We start from the raw sequence: 14,317 nt of genomic DNA, 5'->3' as shown, positions 1-14,317 counted from the left end.
GTCTTTCGAAGTCCAAAATACGAGAAATAAATTGAAAAAAAGCCTAACAAATGGTTTGACCCCTCGATACTCGCACCAATACTGAAACACCTTTGCGAAGGCCCAGGCAGACGGATAAAGTTGGGAAAGAGATAGGGTTAAGTGGTTTAGAAAGTCCTCGTCGAAAAAGTAAAGGGTAATCTGAATATCAGCCGAGTGAAAAAACACTCATAAAGAATAGCTTGCTTGCCGTAACAACTGCAAATAAAAGTATATATTATTTAAATGGTTATCTAATAAAAACGAATTGAATTTATAAAATTTGATAAGTGGTAAAATAATTAAGAAAAAAATCAAACTTTAAAAAATGGTAATTGGGAGAGACTATTAAATAGATGCATAATGAATTACTCAAGAAGAAAAAAAATATTACTAAAGTTGACCGAAGAGTACTTAAAGGGAAAAGTATGATTATTATTATAAATAAATAAGAGTCATGAGATGATTAAAGTTGAGAGAAGAGTAATTAAAGAGCGAAAAGATAAAATGGCCATATCCATAGCATATCGAAAACATAATTAACACAATCTCTTAAGTTGATGTTAACATCTTATCATAAGGGGTTTGTCTTCATTAGTGCATACGGAAATACAATTATTTACCAAAAAAAAATTATATTATTGACTACAGATATTTCACATCAGAAGCAGAATCTTCATACAAACAAAATAAAATCCTCTTGTTTTGACTCTTACCAGCAACATAGATAGATATCTACTCTTCAATGTGCTAAAGGCGGGAATGAAAAGATATGTTTATATGATATTACACATCATAACACTTAACAAATGGAATGGAAGTAACATGTACTTCCGACATACTTGCTAGCCCATTGCATACTTCTGAGTCCAGCTCCGAGCAGTCGTCTCGTACTTGGACCTGTCTGTCTTGTACATGTGAGCTATTTCAGGCACCAAGGGATCGTCTGGATTTGGATCCGTCAATAGCGAACAAATGGATAGCAACACCTGGAAAAATCAAATACAAGTCCTTCCCACCCACTTAAGAAACAGCAGTAATAATAAATCAACAGAAAGGAAAAGTAACCATGCATAGCAGAGACAATGCCGGATAAACATCATCATGGCAAAGATCATAGTTATGCAACCTAGTACTACATGATACTCAAAAAATGTTTGGCATTTGCAACTAGACTCAGTACAAAAGCATTTCACTGTGCTTATAAGCATTGTTGATGATGTACATAAACATTTTATTTCTAACATAAGTAATTAGTGATGTTTAAGAGAGATTTGAATTAAAGAGTTAAGCAGCGGCAGAAGTAGAACCTTAGATATCGTCAAAGCGGGGCTCCACTGCTCCTTTAAGATATCAAGACAAATACTACCATTGCTGTTGATATTTGGGTGGAAAACTTTAGTCCTAAATGCAACCTGCAAGTAAAAAAGAAAGGTTAAAAAATTAGAACAAATAGTGCTTTTTATAACTTAGAAGCTACAACTAGCTATGTCAAGGCAAGAATTTGGAAAAGCTCGCTAAGGTATGAACTATGAACACACAAATCTGATATGAATCTTGAAATGTTCAGTACAAGAAAAGTCCTAATTGTTAAAATTGCATTGACCAACGCAATACCTTGGGTGGCTTGAATGGATAATCAGGAGGAAAATGAATGGTAACTAGAAAAACACCTCCAGCATAGGGGCTATCAGGGGGACCCATTATAGTTGCTTGCCAATGAAACATATCTTCTGCTACAGGACCTGTGAAAGTGATATAGATAAACACAAGAAGAATATAAAAAATTTTACATCTGAAAATATTGTAAAATTGTTTCATACACTTCAAATAATATCAACTCATTGAACAGTTTGATAAATAGATTTTTCACAAACCAAAACATAATACTAATAATTGCAAATATCAGAGAGATAAAATCAACTTGATCTTAAATCAACAGTTATCTTACAAGGCATGCATCTACTTGAATTCCACAACCACATAAAGAGACAATTGAATTAGCTTCTATAATCCATGATAATTCTTTAAAAAAACATAAAAACTGGATTCAACAATAAATTTAAGGTTAAAATCAAGTATAGAAGGTAAAGCGCGGTGAAAAAAATTAATTTTGAGTGAAATGATTTTGTAAAACTAATAGTGATTAAAAGTAAGTTGAATATAAAGTGATTTACATTTGGATACCTTAATGTAAAATTGAGTTGGAAGTGTAAAAAATACTTTTAAACTCAAAAACTACAAATTTTAGCTTTGAAAAGAATCAATTCCGAAGTCAGAATCAATTCTACTTTGAAAGAATCAAAGTCTCAGAATCAATTCTTAGTACACCTTCAAGTTAGAATAATTCTGATAACAAAATCAATTATACTAGAAAATATTGAAACATAAGTGAAGCAATTTTACATCTCTAGAATCAATTTTGACTACTCCAAAACTAGTAAACAACAACAAACTTACAAATCGTTGTTCATCATCACGCATAATTCAAACCATGAAAAGTTTATAACAACAAAAAAGAAAAGCATCAGAAATCGCTAGTAAATTAGCAACACACAATATAATCGAGATAAACGAGAACAAGGCAGATGGATAAAAGTTGAAAGTCGCAGATCGAAGAAAACGGGAAGGTAGAGAAGTGTTTGAAGGTAGGAAAGTTTACCAGCACTGCATGAAGTTGGAGGATCTTTCTGAAGGTCCTTGAGTTCCTTCAGGATCCGCTTGGAAGCCATGGGAATACAGAGAGAGAGAGAGAGAGAGAGAGAGAGAGAGAGAGAGAGAGAGAGATATGTGACCAACTTCTTAAAGTAAAAAGAAAAAGAAAAGAAATAAGGGCGGAAAGGAAAGGAAATGAAAAGAAAGAGAGAATGATTGATTGATACAGTGATCTTTTATATTGGTGTTTGTAATTGGTTGGACATTGTTTTGCTCAACAGAAAAATGAAATATAATTTTTTTTTATAAAATATTTAATCAATTTAATTTAAAATGTTAAATATAAAGTGAGAATTTTTTTGTCCACCCTCTTGAAATTCTTATCAACCTCGCGAAATTTCAATTTTGCTCGTGTTTCCGTAGATGCATATTCGGAAATACATTTTTTAAAAAATAAATTTATTTTTTTCGTAGGTACATCTACGGAACATGTTAAAACAGAGTGTTTGGTAGATGCACCTATGGAACAATCTGCTAAAATTTTTGTTCAAACAATCGTCCCTCTAAATATTTCTGTCCCTATTATGCATCCCTGCCGTCAATTCCAACTAACGGACGCTTACGTGGACAATTACTTGGCATTTTTTAAAAAAAATTGTGAACCTATGCTGAGTTGTCAATTACCCAAAGTCTAACTTATCAAAAACCAATTAATTCACGTTTTCACATTTTGTTTACTTAGAATTTGCCCTAAAATTCATATCTCTTCATTCCTCTGCTAGGGTTTTTTCCCAGAAGAAGGTGAAGCTGCTCTCCACACTTCCATTCATTTTCGTCTCCTTTAATCACGCTTTGGTTGTACTTGTCACGACTTAATTAAGTTTGTTATGGTTGCAGATTCAACATTTTGCTTCTCACGTTAGTGTTAAGGTCCCAGACAAGGGTTGAAAGGTGCATGCTTGTGGTCCCTCGACATTGAATATGAGGTAGGTCCAGTTGTCTATTATTAGATTCCATTTTGTCACCGTGTTGTGTATAAAAAATGTTCCTTGTGGGTCCAATGTTTACTATCCTTTTCATTGCATTTTTTTAGGAATGAGTTCATTTAAGGTAATATTTTACACCAAGGGCCGTTTTGTAAAAGATCCAACTATGACCTACGAGGATGGGGAAGTTTATGCTTTTACTGGTCAAGACACTGGTTCATGGTCGTTTTTTGGTTCCTGTGATTTAATTATGTCCATAGACCCTGGGTTTGACTACAAAAAAGTTAGGATGTGGTGGAAGCATGTTGATAGTAGTCTAGAAAATGACCTAAATCCATTTAGGGATGATAGTGATGCTTTTGAGATGGCTGCTTCAGTCCATAATGAACTTGCTGGTATTGAAATATATGTTGAGCACATACCAAGAACAAGGGATGGAACATTTATGGAGAATGTAAGGAAAAGGAAGAAGGGTATAATGGTTAAAGGTGGTGCTGAACCAAATGGTGATGAGGGTTCAAGTGATGAGTCTGTGAAGGATATTAAGTTTGAAGACAATGAGGAAGAAAGGATGAATCCATTTGATGAATGTTTTGATGAGGGTTTTAAAGATGATTTAGGAGGTCAGCTCATTAAGCAACCCGCTACAGATGGTGCAGATGGTGCAGCTGGTGTAGGATCTAGTGAGGGTATGAAGCCTAGTTTGATTACACCAGAAATGGGTAAGGAACATGTCATTGAAGATGAGTATTTGACTGATGAGTGCCAAAGCTGAATGGGTTGCAAAAGTAATTGTTGATAGGTTGAAAAATTTTAACAAAATGAAATTGAGTGATGTAATTGAAGATGTAAGAGTGAGATAGGCAACTGAAATTATGGATGTTATTGTTCAGTTAAGAAATAAATAAACACTTTTATTAAAATATGTAATCGTTTAATGGCGATATATTTTTTTAAAATTGGTAAACATACATTTTTATATAATAATACAAATTTTTATATAATAATACAAATGTTATTATATAAATATGCAATGTAAGTATGGGGCGGGGTGGATAGTAAGATACCCGTGTCCACACGTATATCGATTTACTTTTATGGGTAACTACTCGTGCGCGTATCCGTATCCATTTTGCAGATTTTTACCTACCCGTTATTGACATTTTTTGCGGGTATTCATAGGATATGGACCAAATTGTCGTCCCTACTTGTTGATGCAAAAAATTACATTAAATGATTTTAGTACTAATTATTATGTAATCAAAGAAGAGCTTCGCGATCATTTAACTCCTTTGCATCAACATGTACTTGAGGTTTGCATCAACATGTACTTGAGGTTTGTGCTTTAGTTTCTAAGTAAAAAGTAGGGAAAAACTAATATCCAGATTAGATAAATGAAGCATGGTGACAAATATAAGATCAAACATAAAATGTTGAGACAAAAATAATTTTACCATCCATGTGTATCACAATTGCTATCTCCTTTACCTTTCGGCAGGGGAGCCAGAAATTTTAAGGAGTCCGGGCAAAAAATTTATACCTTATTTTTACTAATTTTACACCTTGTTTATACTAATTTTACCCTTAATTTTGTCTAAAAATGTTGCCCTTAATTTAGTCCAAAAATTTTACACCTTATTTCTATTAATTTTGCTCATAATTTTGTCTAAAAATTACTAATTTTGTCCCTAGTGTTGTATAAAAAATCAACTATTAGGTGGGGAGTATACAACGAAATGAGGGGTTGAGCCCGGGCGCGTGCCCGGACTCGCTGGGCTATAGCTCCGCCCCTGCTTTCGGGTCAATAACCTGAGATAAAGTGAAAATCAAGTAATGAGATGTCAAAAAATAATAAATATTAATGAAGACAAACCAATCTCAAGTCTAGACTATTCATATATATAATCCAATCTTTTTCCTCTAAATGTTTAAGAATTGATTGAGCTTAGTGTTGTTGAAGTAGAAAATTAAAAGTCTGACTTCAATAATTTCCAAATATTAAATAAAAGCTAAAATTTCAACTGCATTTGCTTTTATGCTTCTTTGTTCTCTAGGTCATTCAGACAGAGACACAAGAAAATAAAATTTGGAGTTAATAGAATGAGTTAGAGTGTTAGATTACCTCAACACATGTTGTAATCAAAGTTGGGCCAAGTAAAATGATTCTAGGTTGGCATATTATCACACCTGCAATTGAAGGTTCTAATCACTCTAGTAAAACAAAAACAAAAGTCAGAGATAATGGTTAAAACTTAAACACAATTTAATTAATCATTTGATGGTCCGTGTCTTGATATTTTGATGGTTCCCAATTTTTTTATCAACGACATTTCTTGCTTTTTTATAAGCAGCCTTTCTATGAGTCTACTACTTTTTAGCCATAAGCATAACATGCAAACATGAAAGAGAATTATTTCACCGTAATGTCTACGGACTATCTCTCATGTTTTTGCTTTAGTGTCACAAAGTAATATCTTATATCATTATTGTCATTCAAGTTGTATTACTTTATATTGGAGTATATTACACCATAGCTGATTCTATTAGTGTAAAGTGTATGCTTTGCTGTATTTTGTTTATTGGTTATAATTGTAATCTGTTAGTCTAGGTGTCATTCTTTTAATGGCTAACGGTGTTGTTTGAGATAACTTTCATATATAGCTATGTACGGTCACCTCTTTGCTTTTCTTTCACTGTGAGATGAGATCAGATATCCATCTCTAACATGGTATCATTCGCGGTAACGAGCTTCCACGCTTCCCTCTAAATTCAGCATTTCACCAAGCTTGTTCATCTTCTTCGCAATCAAAGCTCAAGATTCAACAATGAATTATCTGATGAACAACAAGAACCGGTGATCAAAGGCACAACACAAACTCAAGATATGGCCGCCATTTTTGCGTCTTTCAAAGGTACCAACACGTTCGGACCGAAGCTCTCGATCAAACTACAGGAGAACAATTATCTGCTATGGAATCAACAGGTTGAAGGTGTGATTCTCACTCCGAAGATGCACAAGCTTGTGGCAAATCCGCAGATTCCGGTGAAGTTCCAGAACGCTCAAGATCGTCTTGCAGGTACAGTTTCTGATGAATATGAAGCATGGATTGTTCAAGATCAAGTTGTGTTTATCTGGCTACTATCCATGATTTCTGAATCCGTTCTACCTAGGGTTCTTGCGTGTAAACATGCTTTTGAAGTTTGAGATAAGATTCATCAATACTTCAATGCTCAGATGAAGGCCAGAGTGCGTCAATTGCGTGTGAAACTGAAATCTACAAAGAAAGGCAATCGCACAATCACTGAGTATGTTTTAAAATACCCTCAACACCTCCACAATTTCACTATGGTTCCTAATAATAATAACTTTTATAATATATATTCTTTTGATTTTATATATATATATATATATATATATATATATATATATATATATATATATATATAAAAGTATCTAAGTATTTTTAGAATTATTTAACATGAGAGTTAATATTTAAGTATTTTTTTAAGAATTTAGATAAATTATTTAACAGGAGAGTTAATATTTAAGTTTTCAATTATGATGTTTTTTAAAATAATAAGAAGAGTATTTAGATGAATTAATTTTATTCTTAATTAAAAATAAAATGTTAAATGAAATTAACTATAATAATTTAATGCTTTTACATCTTGAAAAATCTTAAAATATATTAAGTTTAGAAAAATATTTTTATCATATTAAAAATATTTAATTTTAAATATTGTCTTACGCCTCTAGATAATTCTGCTAGTAGACAAAGATTCCTTAGGCTATGTTTGGATTGATGAAACATAACGGAGCAGAGCAGAATGGAACATAACGGAGCGGAGCGGAATGGAACATAACGGAACGGAGCGGAATGGAACATAACGGAGCGGAGTGGAGCGGAGGGGAGCGGAACATAATAAAGATCTCACTCTATTGTTTGGTTATTTTATTTAAAATTTCTCATTCCATGACATACACCCCAAATTGGATGGAACAAAAAATATAGAATTGGATGGAATGAGATGGAATGCATTCCATCATGTTCCATTCCATTTCATCCATTATTTGTAAATCCAAACGATAAAATCTCATTAATTACCATAACATTCCATTTCATTTCATCCCATACCACCAATCCAAACATAACCTTAGAGTAGATTTACTTTATATATAAGAGATAAATATGTACCTTTTCCATTTTAATGGTTCTAAAGAACAAGTTGACTAGTGTGTAGCCGTAAAAATTACAACAGATGTACACTTGTGGCGTCTGTCTCAAGCTAAAGAAACAAAGTAACACAAATAAATATAGAAATATTGTTATCAAGAATATTGGATTTAAACAACTAACAAATAAAGTTCATCACACCCACATATTAACTAACCAAAGGGACACTATATGTTCATAAATTTGAACTTGTAATCTATTGTAAAAAAGTGACAAGATAAAAAACATAATCAAACCACGGGTTTTAGGCAGAAAATGAAGAAAAAACATAAAAATAACAAGTAATTGCTCATACCACACATTAGGAGTAAGATTTTCATTCGATAAACATTGCAACCCAGTATGTGTTGCAAAAGAGACATGACCCAGTTCTGACAGTGGTTTTGAATCAAGAATGACATTATTCAAAGATTTAGATCGAGAGAGAGAATGACCTTGAATTGTAATTCTTCGATTGAGAAAGGGATGTGAATGATTGTGAACACGCCCGTAGGGGTTTTTGGGGTTTGATTAGTGATTCTGCTTAAGAGAAAAACTAAGGAATCGAGAGAAGAGTGAGAGTTTCAAGGGTTTTGAATTTTGAACACAATCTGAATGAGAGAAGCGGTAAGATTCATGTTAAAAGGGAAGGGAGTAATCTTATGTTTATGAGATTTTATTTTTGGTTGATGAAGCGCCGCACAACTTTGGTCGATGGAAAATTCTTAGGTGGACACATATCTAAGAAATTATTTTACACACAACCAATCACAAAATTTTAATTAATAAAAAAAATACTGAATTTTCTCTCTCCTTCATAATCTCAACCATCCCATGAATCGAATTAAAAACAAAATTAAAATAAAATAAATTAAAAAATTGCCCTCTTCTTATTGGTTGTTCTTAAGAATATGGATTTAGGTTCGTGTCCATGCAAGAATTTCTCTTGGTCGATGAAGAAGGAAAACTGTAAGCGTGAGAAAAAGAAATTAATATATCATACCTAATTTTCCTAAAATAGGATATATTTTTATATTTACAAATTTGCCATTAATTTAATAACTAATTTATCTCGCCATTTTTTCTTTAAATCAGGTTTTGATTGATACTTTAGAATTTATCGACATTTTTATATCCGTCATTCTTAAAATTAAGTGTTATTTATTAATAAAAGAGGTATAAAATTAATAATTCTATTGTCATTTGTGTAGTGGTGAGTATTAACAAAGAATTTGGTACCTAGAAAGTTACATATTCTGAAGAATGAAGATTACAACAATAAAGAACATAGAGTTTAAAACCTAGACAGTTGCAAAAATTATCATTGGAATCATAAAAAAAGGAATAAGGTCGATATCTCTCATAAGCATAAGAATATGAGAAATAAAAAATCAACTTTGATTTCCCTATTTATAAGCATAATGAGTGCCGAGATAAAACATTAGGAAATCAAGAGAAAATCATAAGCCACACCCAACCATCAGAATGATACCTAAATAATGAGTGCACTCAAGTTCTCAAAGCGCCTTCTTACCCTAAATGCTTGAATGAAAGTGGTGATTTTGTCTAAAACAACATTTCAATAACACAATGATGATTAAACGTGTGTGTTCCTTATGCAACATACTCCCACTCAACATCACTATGAAGCATCCTTTTGTTCCCTAGGTCATCTTGTTAACAGACATATCTCAGTAACATAACTCATGTTTAGTCTGGCCTCGTAAATATCAACATCAACATTCTTCGTCAATGACTTTGGGGACAATTGTTTCAAACTAGCCAAAGGCTCAATAAGACCAACCCAACTTGCGGCTAATTCAGATAAATCATTTCAAAGAATGGAGAGCCAATGTACGTCCACTATAACACACAACACTAAAATATGTCACTACTTTCATCTCCACCAATGATATGCATCCACCATACGCCCACAATCCATGTTGAGGCAACCAGAGACGGTTCTAATTGTCTCTCATATATAAGTGTGGCCCTAAATCACATCCATATATTCACTCACACTTGAAATCTCCACCTTGCTCATTGATTGACTTGAGTATTGGAGTGTTAATCTTGCCAACACCCCTCTCTAATCACTAGAGGCATTTACCATCATACTAAAAGCTTTTCTATGGTTGTCATCTTCAACTTGTCATATATCTTCTGTTCTAGTACAAACCAAAAACAAATTGGCTCAATTTACTAATTTAATTCATTTAACATATTTTTAGGCTTCAACTTTGGTCCCTTAAAAATATTGTCTGGCTTTGATTCTTAAGCTTAAAAAAGTTATACATGTTAGTCTTTTTTTTTAAGAATGAGACCTACTTAAGAAGAATTAATACTTTATTATCACTTACAGTTAGAAACAAGACTAAGTATGTGTTTAGTTTTGCAGCAACAGAAAATTTATTTTGAATGAATTGGTTTTAATTAAAATTAAATTGAAGTTAAAATGATTTATGTTTAGATATATTGATGCAAAAGCGAGTTGAATAATAAATTTTTGTATAAAGACTACATCTGAAATGAAAAACTACAAATCTTAACTTCAAATATAAAGTTATAATCAGTTCTACTATTGATGAATCAAGCAAGTAACAATCAATTCTATACATCTAAAATTATTTTTCATCTTCAAAAATAAAAAATAAACATAGACAAAATCATGAACATACAATTTAAATGAGAAAAAAATATGATATAACAAAACTAGAGTGATACTTAATTTGCTTCAAATGCAAGTCATAAATTGCTTATTGTTTGAAACTCGATTCTCTACTATTAACTTTTGCTACACTCATATAATCATAATATTAGAAGTTAGAACCATTGAATCTAAGATCAAAAGATCTAGATTGGTACACATTTGAATCTTTAAAATAATAAAAATATCAATTATAAAAATATTGACCATTTGATCTTATTCAAACAAACACAAAATCGTGACTGCGTGAATATGTTTTTCTACCAATTATAGTGAATCGAAATCCAAATTGAATAGCTAAAATGATTACCATTCTTTAAAATTGTAATATATATATATATATATATATATATATATATATATATATATATATATTACAAATTTAATTATTAATGAATTTGTTAATTAGTTTTAATTTTATATATAAAGAAACTAAACTAAAATTGTCAATTTAAAATTAAAATGGGTAAAATAATTGTGTCCTCTTCTCTCATCCCTCAAGCAACAAAACAAAAAACTTTCATCTTTTTCTTCCTCTCCCCTTTCCAATGGTTTCTTTACCATTCCTATTCCGAAACAAAAAACCTCTCATTTTCATTCTCTTCAATAATAACATCGAATCTTTCTAAATCAACCCCTTAATTCAAAAACCACAATGGAACAACAATCACCAGAACAACAACCAATAATACTACAAAAACCACCCGGTTACAGAGACCCAACCACCCCACAAAAACACCATCCTCCGCGTAAAACGCCTCCTCTCCCACCTTCTTTCCGACCAAAACCCAAGAAACGTCATTATTGTCGCATGTGTTGTTGCACATTCTGCATCCTCCTCCTCATCCTTATCTTCATCTTCATCTTCCTCGTTGCACTTTTCTTCCTCCTCTACCAACCTTCTCTCCCGCAGTTTCACCTCGGTTCCTTCCGTGTTTCAAATTTCAAGATAAAACCAAACGCGGATGGTGGAAGCCTCGACGCAGATACAATAACAATGGTGGATATAAAGAACCGCAACCCAAAAATTGCATGGCATTTTGATCAAAGTAGTGTCCAAATATGGGCGGATAATGGTGACTTAAATTTAGGTTCTACGAAGGTGGCGGGGTTTGACGTGAAAGTGAGGGATACATCAAAATTGAAAGTACAAACAAAGGTTAAAGACGAGGTTTTGGATGAGAGACAAAAGAGAAGATTGAAAAGTGTGTTTGAAAGTAAAGCTCTGATACCTAATGTGGAGGTTAAAACAAGAATAGGATTTAATATTCAAGGTTGGAAATCTATGACGATTGGAGTTACTGTTGTTTGCGGTGGGGCTACTATAAGACAAATTCAAAATGGTGATTCACCTCATTGTTCCTTCACTATTCTCAAATGGTAATCAATAATACTAAAACTATTTATTAGTGCATGTTTTTTTATTAGTGCATGTTTTGAATAATGAAAAAGTGTATAAGTTAAGGTTTAATTTTGATTTTATTGAAATTTGAATCTAATTTTATCCTTTTGCACTTTTTAATGTGATTTCAAGAAATTCTAAATCTTAGCTTATGTGTTAATGTAATTTTTTTGATGTGATTTGGTTGAATTTGACTCAATATCAAACACATACTTAGATTTACATAGTAGTTTATTATAGGATACATGTCTACAACCATGTTACATAACAGAATATGCTATTATAATTAGAAGAAAGTATGCCTTTTTCAGTTTAATCTGCATAAATTTTAACCACTCATATGTGTAACTACACATGACGAAGAATGTGAATGACAAAACATGTCAATCATTCATTTGAGTTACTGCATGCATAGATAAGTGTTTGAAATACTAATATAGACTCTGGACCATCCGACTAGTATAGAGGATCCAAATCCGTATTCGAGAATTATTATTTGTTTTGGATGACCTTGTATGTTTGTTAACTTGTGCATTTTTCATCAAATTAATGACTTATTGTTCTAATTTAAGTTGTTGATTGATTGATTACAGGATCAAAATGCAATGAGTCGGGACTTTGTTATTATATGAATATTATGTATGGGTTGGGAGGATTGATGTTCATTTTGACAATTCAAAGGTGAAGGAAGGTTATGTGATCGTATAAATTATTTTTTTGTTACTTCTTTTTTCTTTTTTCAAAAGAGACGGAAGAATATAATGTATATATTCTTTGCTTTTGGAAAAGAAAAGGGGCATTGTCTATAGAAACTCAACTTGCTACTTAGTTCTCTCAATTTAGGTTGCACATATATAAGTCATTAGGTTGTATATAGTGTGAAACTATTAGTATTTATTATATGTATATAATGTGGTTGTTGATAGGATTTATCACTCCAACAAAAAAATGGGAGAGTTACCTTTTTAAGGTGTAATATACCATTCTCTTTTGAAACTATGGTAAAGGAGAACTTAAGGGCCAAAAATATATATGGTTAGTGGTTAGGAAGAGAAGGATATAAGATCTTCGTGATTGTGACATATCTTGACAAATATGTTGTATGTGTTTTTTTCTTCTCTTTTCTTTAGTGTAAAGCATCATTGAATTTCTTTTATTTTCATTGTATTAGAAATTTGGATTAAATCCAATTCATTTTACAAGCATATATTGTATGATAGTCATAATTTAACACATTCAAAACTTCACATTGTCAATAACAATAACATAATAGTAGTGTAAAAAATTCCGTTAAATCAGGTCAATGGATAGTTGTGCAAGATTATCAAACTGTAGAGATGTCAATTTGAATTCGTGACTTCTCATTTATTTACCTTTAAAAATGAAAAGCTACTAAACCAAAAAAAATCTAGACATACCATAATCAGATGTCTTTGATTAGTCCATAAAATTTAATGTTTTAGATTTTGACTGAAATTTAACCATAATTCTATAGGTAAATTCTTATCTATCCAACACAAAAAATGGATAGAGCTACCTTTAGAATAAAATGTTTTGAAAACATACAACACATATAGTACTATTTAATAAATAATTAAATATGATAAAATAAATACTATTGTGTGATTGGTTGAAAGAACCCTATTTTTTAATTTTTTGTTTGATGGAAAGAGAAATTATCCTCAATACTATATATATATATATCTGTGTGTGTGTGTGTGTGTGTGTGTGTGTGTGTGTGTGTGTGTGTGTGTGTGTGTGTGTGTGTGTGTGTGTGTGTGTGTGTGTGTGTGTGTGTGTGTGTGTGTGTGTGTGTGTGTGTGTGTGTGTGTGTGTGTGTGTGTGTGTGTGTGTGTGTGTGTGTGTGTGTGTGTGTGTGTGTGTGTGTGTGTGTGTGTGTGTGTGTGTGTGTGTGTGTGTGTGTGTGTGTGTGTGTGTGTGTGTGTGTGTGTGTGTGTGTGTGTGTGTGTGTGTGTGTGTGTGTGTGTGTGTGTGTGTGTGTGTGTGTGTGTGTGTGTGTGTGTGTGTGTGTGTGTGTGTGTGTGTGTGTGTGTGTGTGTGTGTGTGTGTGTGTGTGTGTGTGTGTGTGTGTGTGTGTGTGTGTGTGTGTGTGTGTGTGTGTGTGTGTGTGTGTGTGTGTGTGTGTGTGTGTGTGTGTGTGTGTGTGTGTGTGTGTGTGTGTGTGTGTGTGTGTGTGTGTGTGTGTGTGTGTGTGTGTGTGTGTGTGTGTGTGTGTGTGTGTGTGTGTGTGTGTGTGTGTGTGTGTGTGTGTGTGTGTGTGTGTGTGTGTGTGTGTGTGTGTGTGTGTGTGTGTGTGTGTGTGTGTGTGTGTGTG

The 14,317-nt window shown here is 32.5% G+C and overlaps 2 protein-coding genes across 2 annotated transcripts; one reads left to right on the top strand and one right to left on the bottom strand.

The window, feature by feature from the left end:
* Positions 1-633: 633 nt before the first annotated feature.
* LOC131610728 (ubiquitin-conjugating enzyme E2-17 kDa-like) lies at positions 634-2,849 on the bottom strand. Its single transcript, XM_058882755.1, has 4 exons — positions 2,681-2,849; positions 1,636-1,763; positions 1,329-1,433; positions 634-1,007 (listed from the first exon to the last, which is right to left on the bottom strand). Exons 1-4 carry the CDS (start codon positions 2,748-2,750, stop codon positions 864-866), a joined length of 447 nt encoding a protein of 148 aa, XP_058738738.1. The 5' UTR covers positions 2,751-2,849; the 3' UTR covers positions 634-863.
* Positions 2,850-11,090: 8,241 nt separating this feature from the next.
* LOC131612917 (NDR1/HIN1-like protein 13) lies at positions 11,091-13,141 on the top strand. The gene is made up of 2 exons (XM_058884657.1): positions 11,091-11,960; positions 12,576-13,141. The coding sequence occupies exons 1-2, from the start codon at positions 11,236-11,238 to the stop codon at positions 12,589-12,591; spliced, it is 741 nt and encodes a 246-aa protein (XP_058740640.1). The 5' UTR covers positions 11,091-11,235; the 3' UTR covers positions 12,592-13,141.
* Positions 13,142-14,317: the final 1,176 nt, after the last annotated feature.

The sequence above is a fragment of the Vicia villosa genome, linkage group LG6 (genome assembly GCF_029867415.1).
Source record: "Vicia villosa cultivar HV-30 ecotype Madison, WI linkage group LG6, Vvil1.0, whole genome shotgun sequence".
NCBI lineage: Eukaryota > Viridiplantae > Streptophyta > Magnoliopsida > Fabales > Fabaceae > Vicia > Vicia villosa.
This window is presented reverse-complemented; position numbering and strand designations above follow the sequence as displayed.

What these genes read in the sequence shown, in the direction of transcription:
- LOC131612917 (XM_058884657.1), top strand. Translation starts at nt 11,236, where the DNA reads ATGGAACAACAATCACCAGAACAACAACCAATAATACTACAAAAACCA.
- LOC131610728 (XM_058882755.1), bottom strand. Translation starts at nt 2,750, where the DNA reads ATGGCTTCCAAGCGGATCCTGAAGGAACTCAAGGACCTTCAGAAAGAT. An exon ending in ATCCATTCAAGCCACCCAAG is followed by an intron (nt 1,434 to 1,635) that starts GTATTGCGTTGG and finishes TTTTACTTGCAG; the next exon opens with GTTGCATTTAGGACTAAAGT. An exon ending in CCGCTTTGACGATATCTAAG is followed by an intron (nt 1,008 to 1,328) that starts GTTCTACTTCTG and finishes TGATTTTTCCAG; the next exon opens with GTGTTGCTATCCATTTGTTC.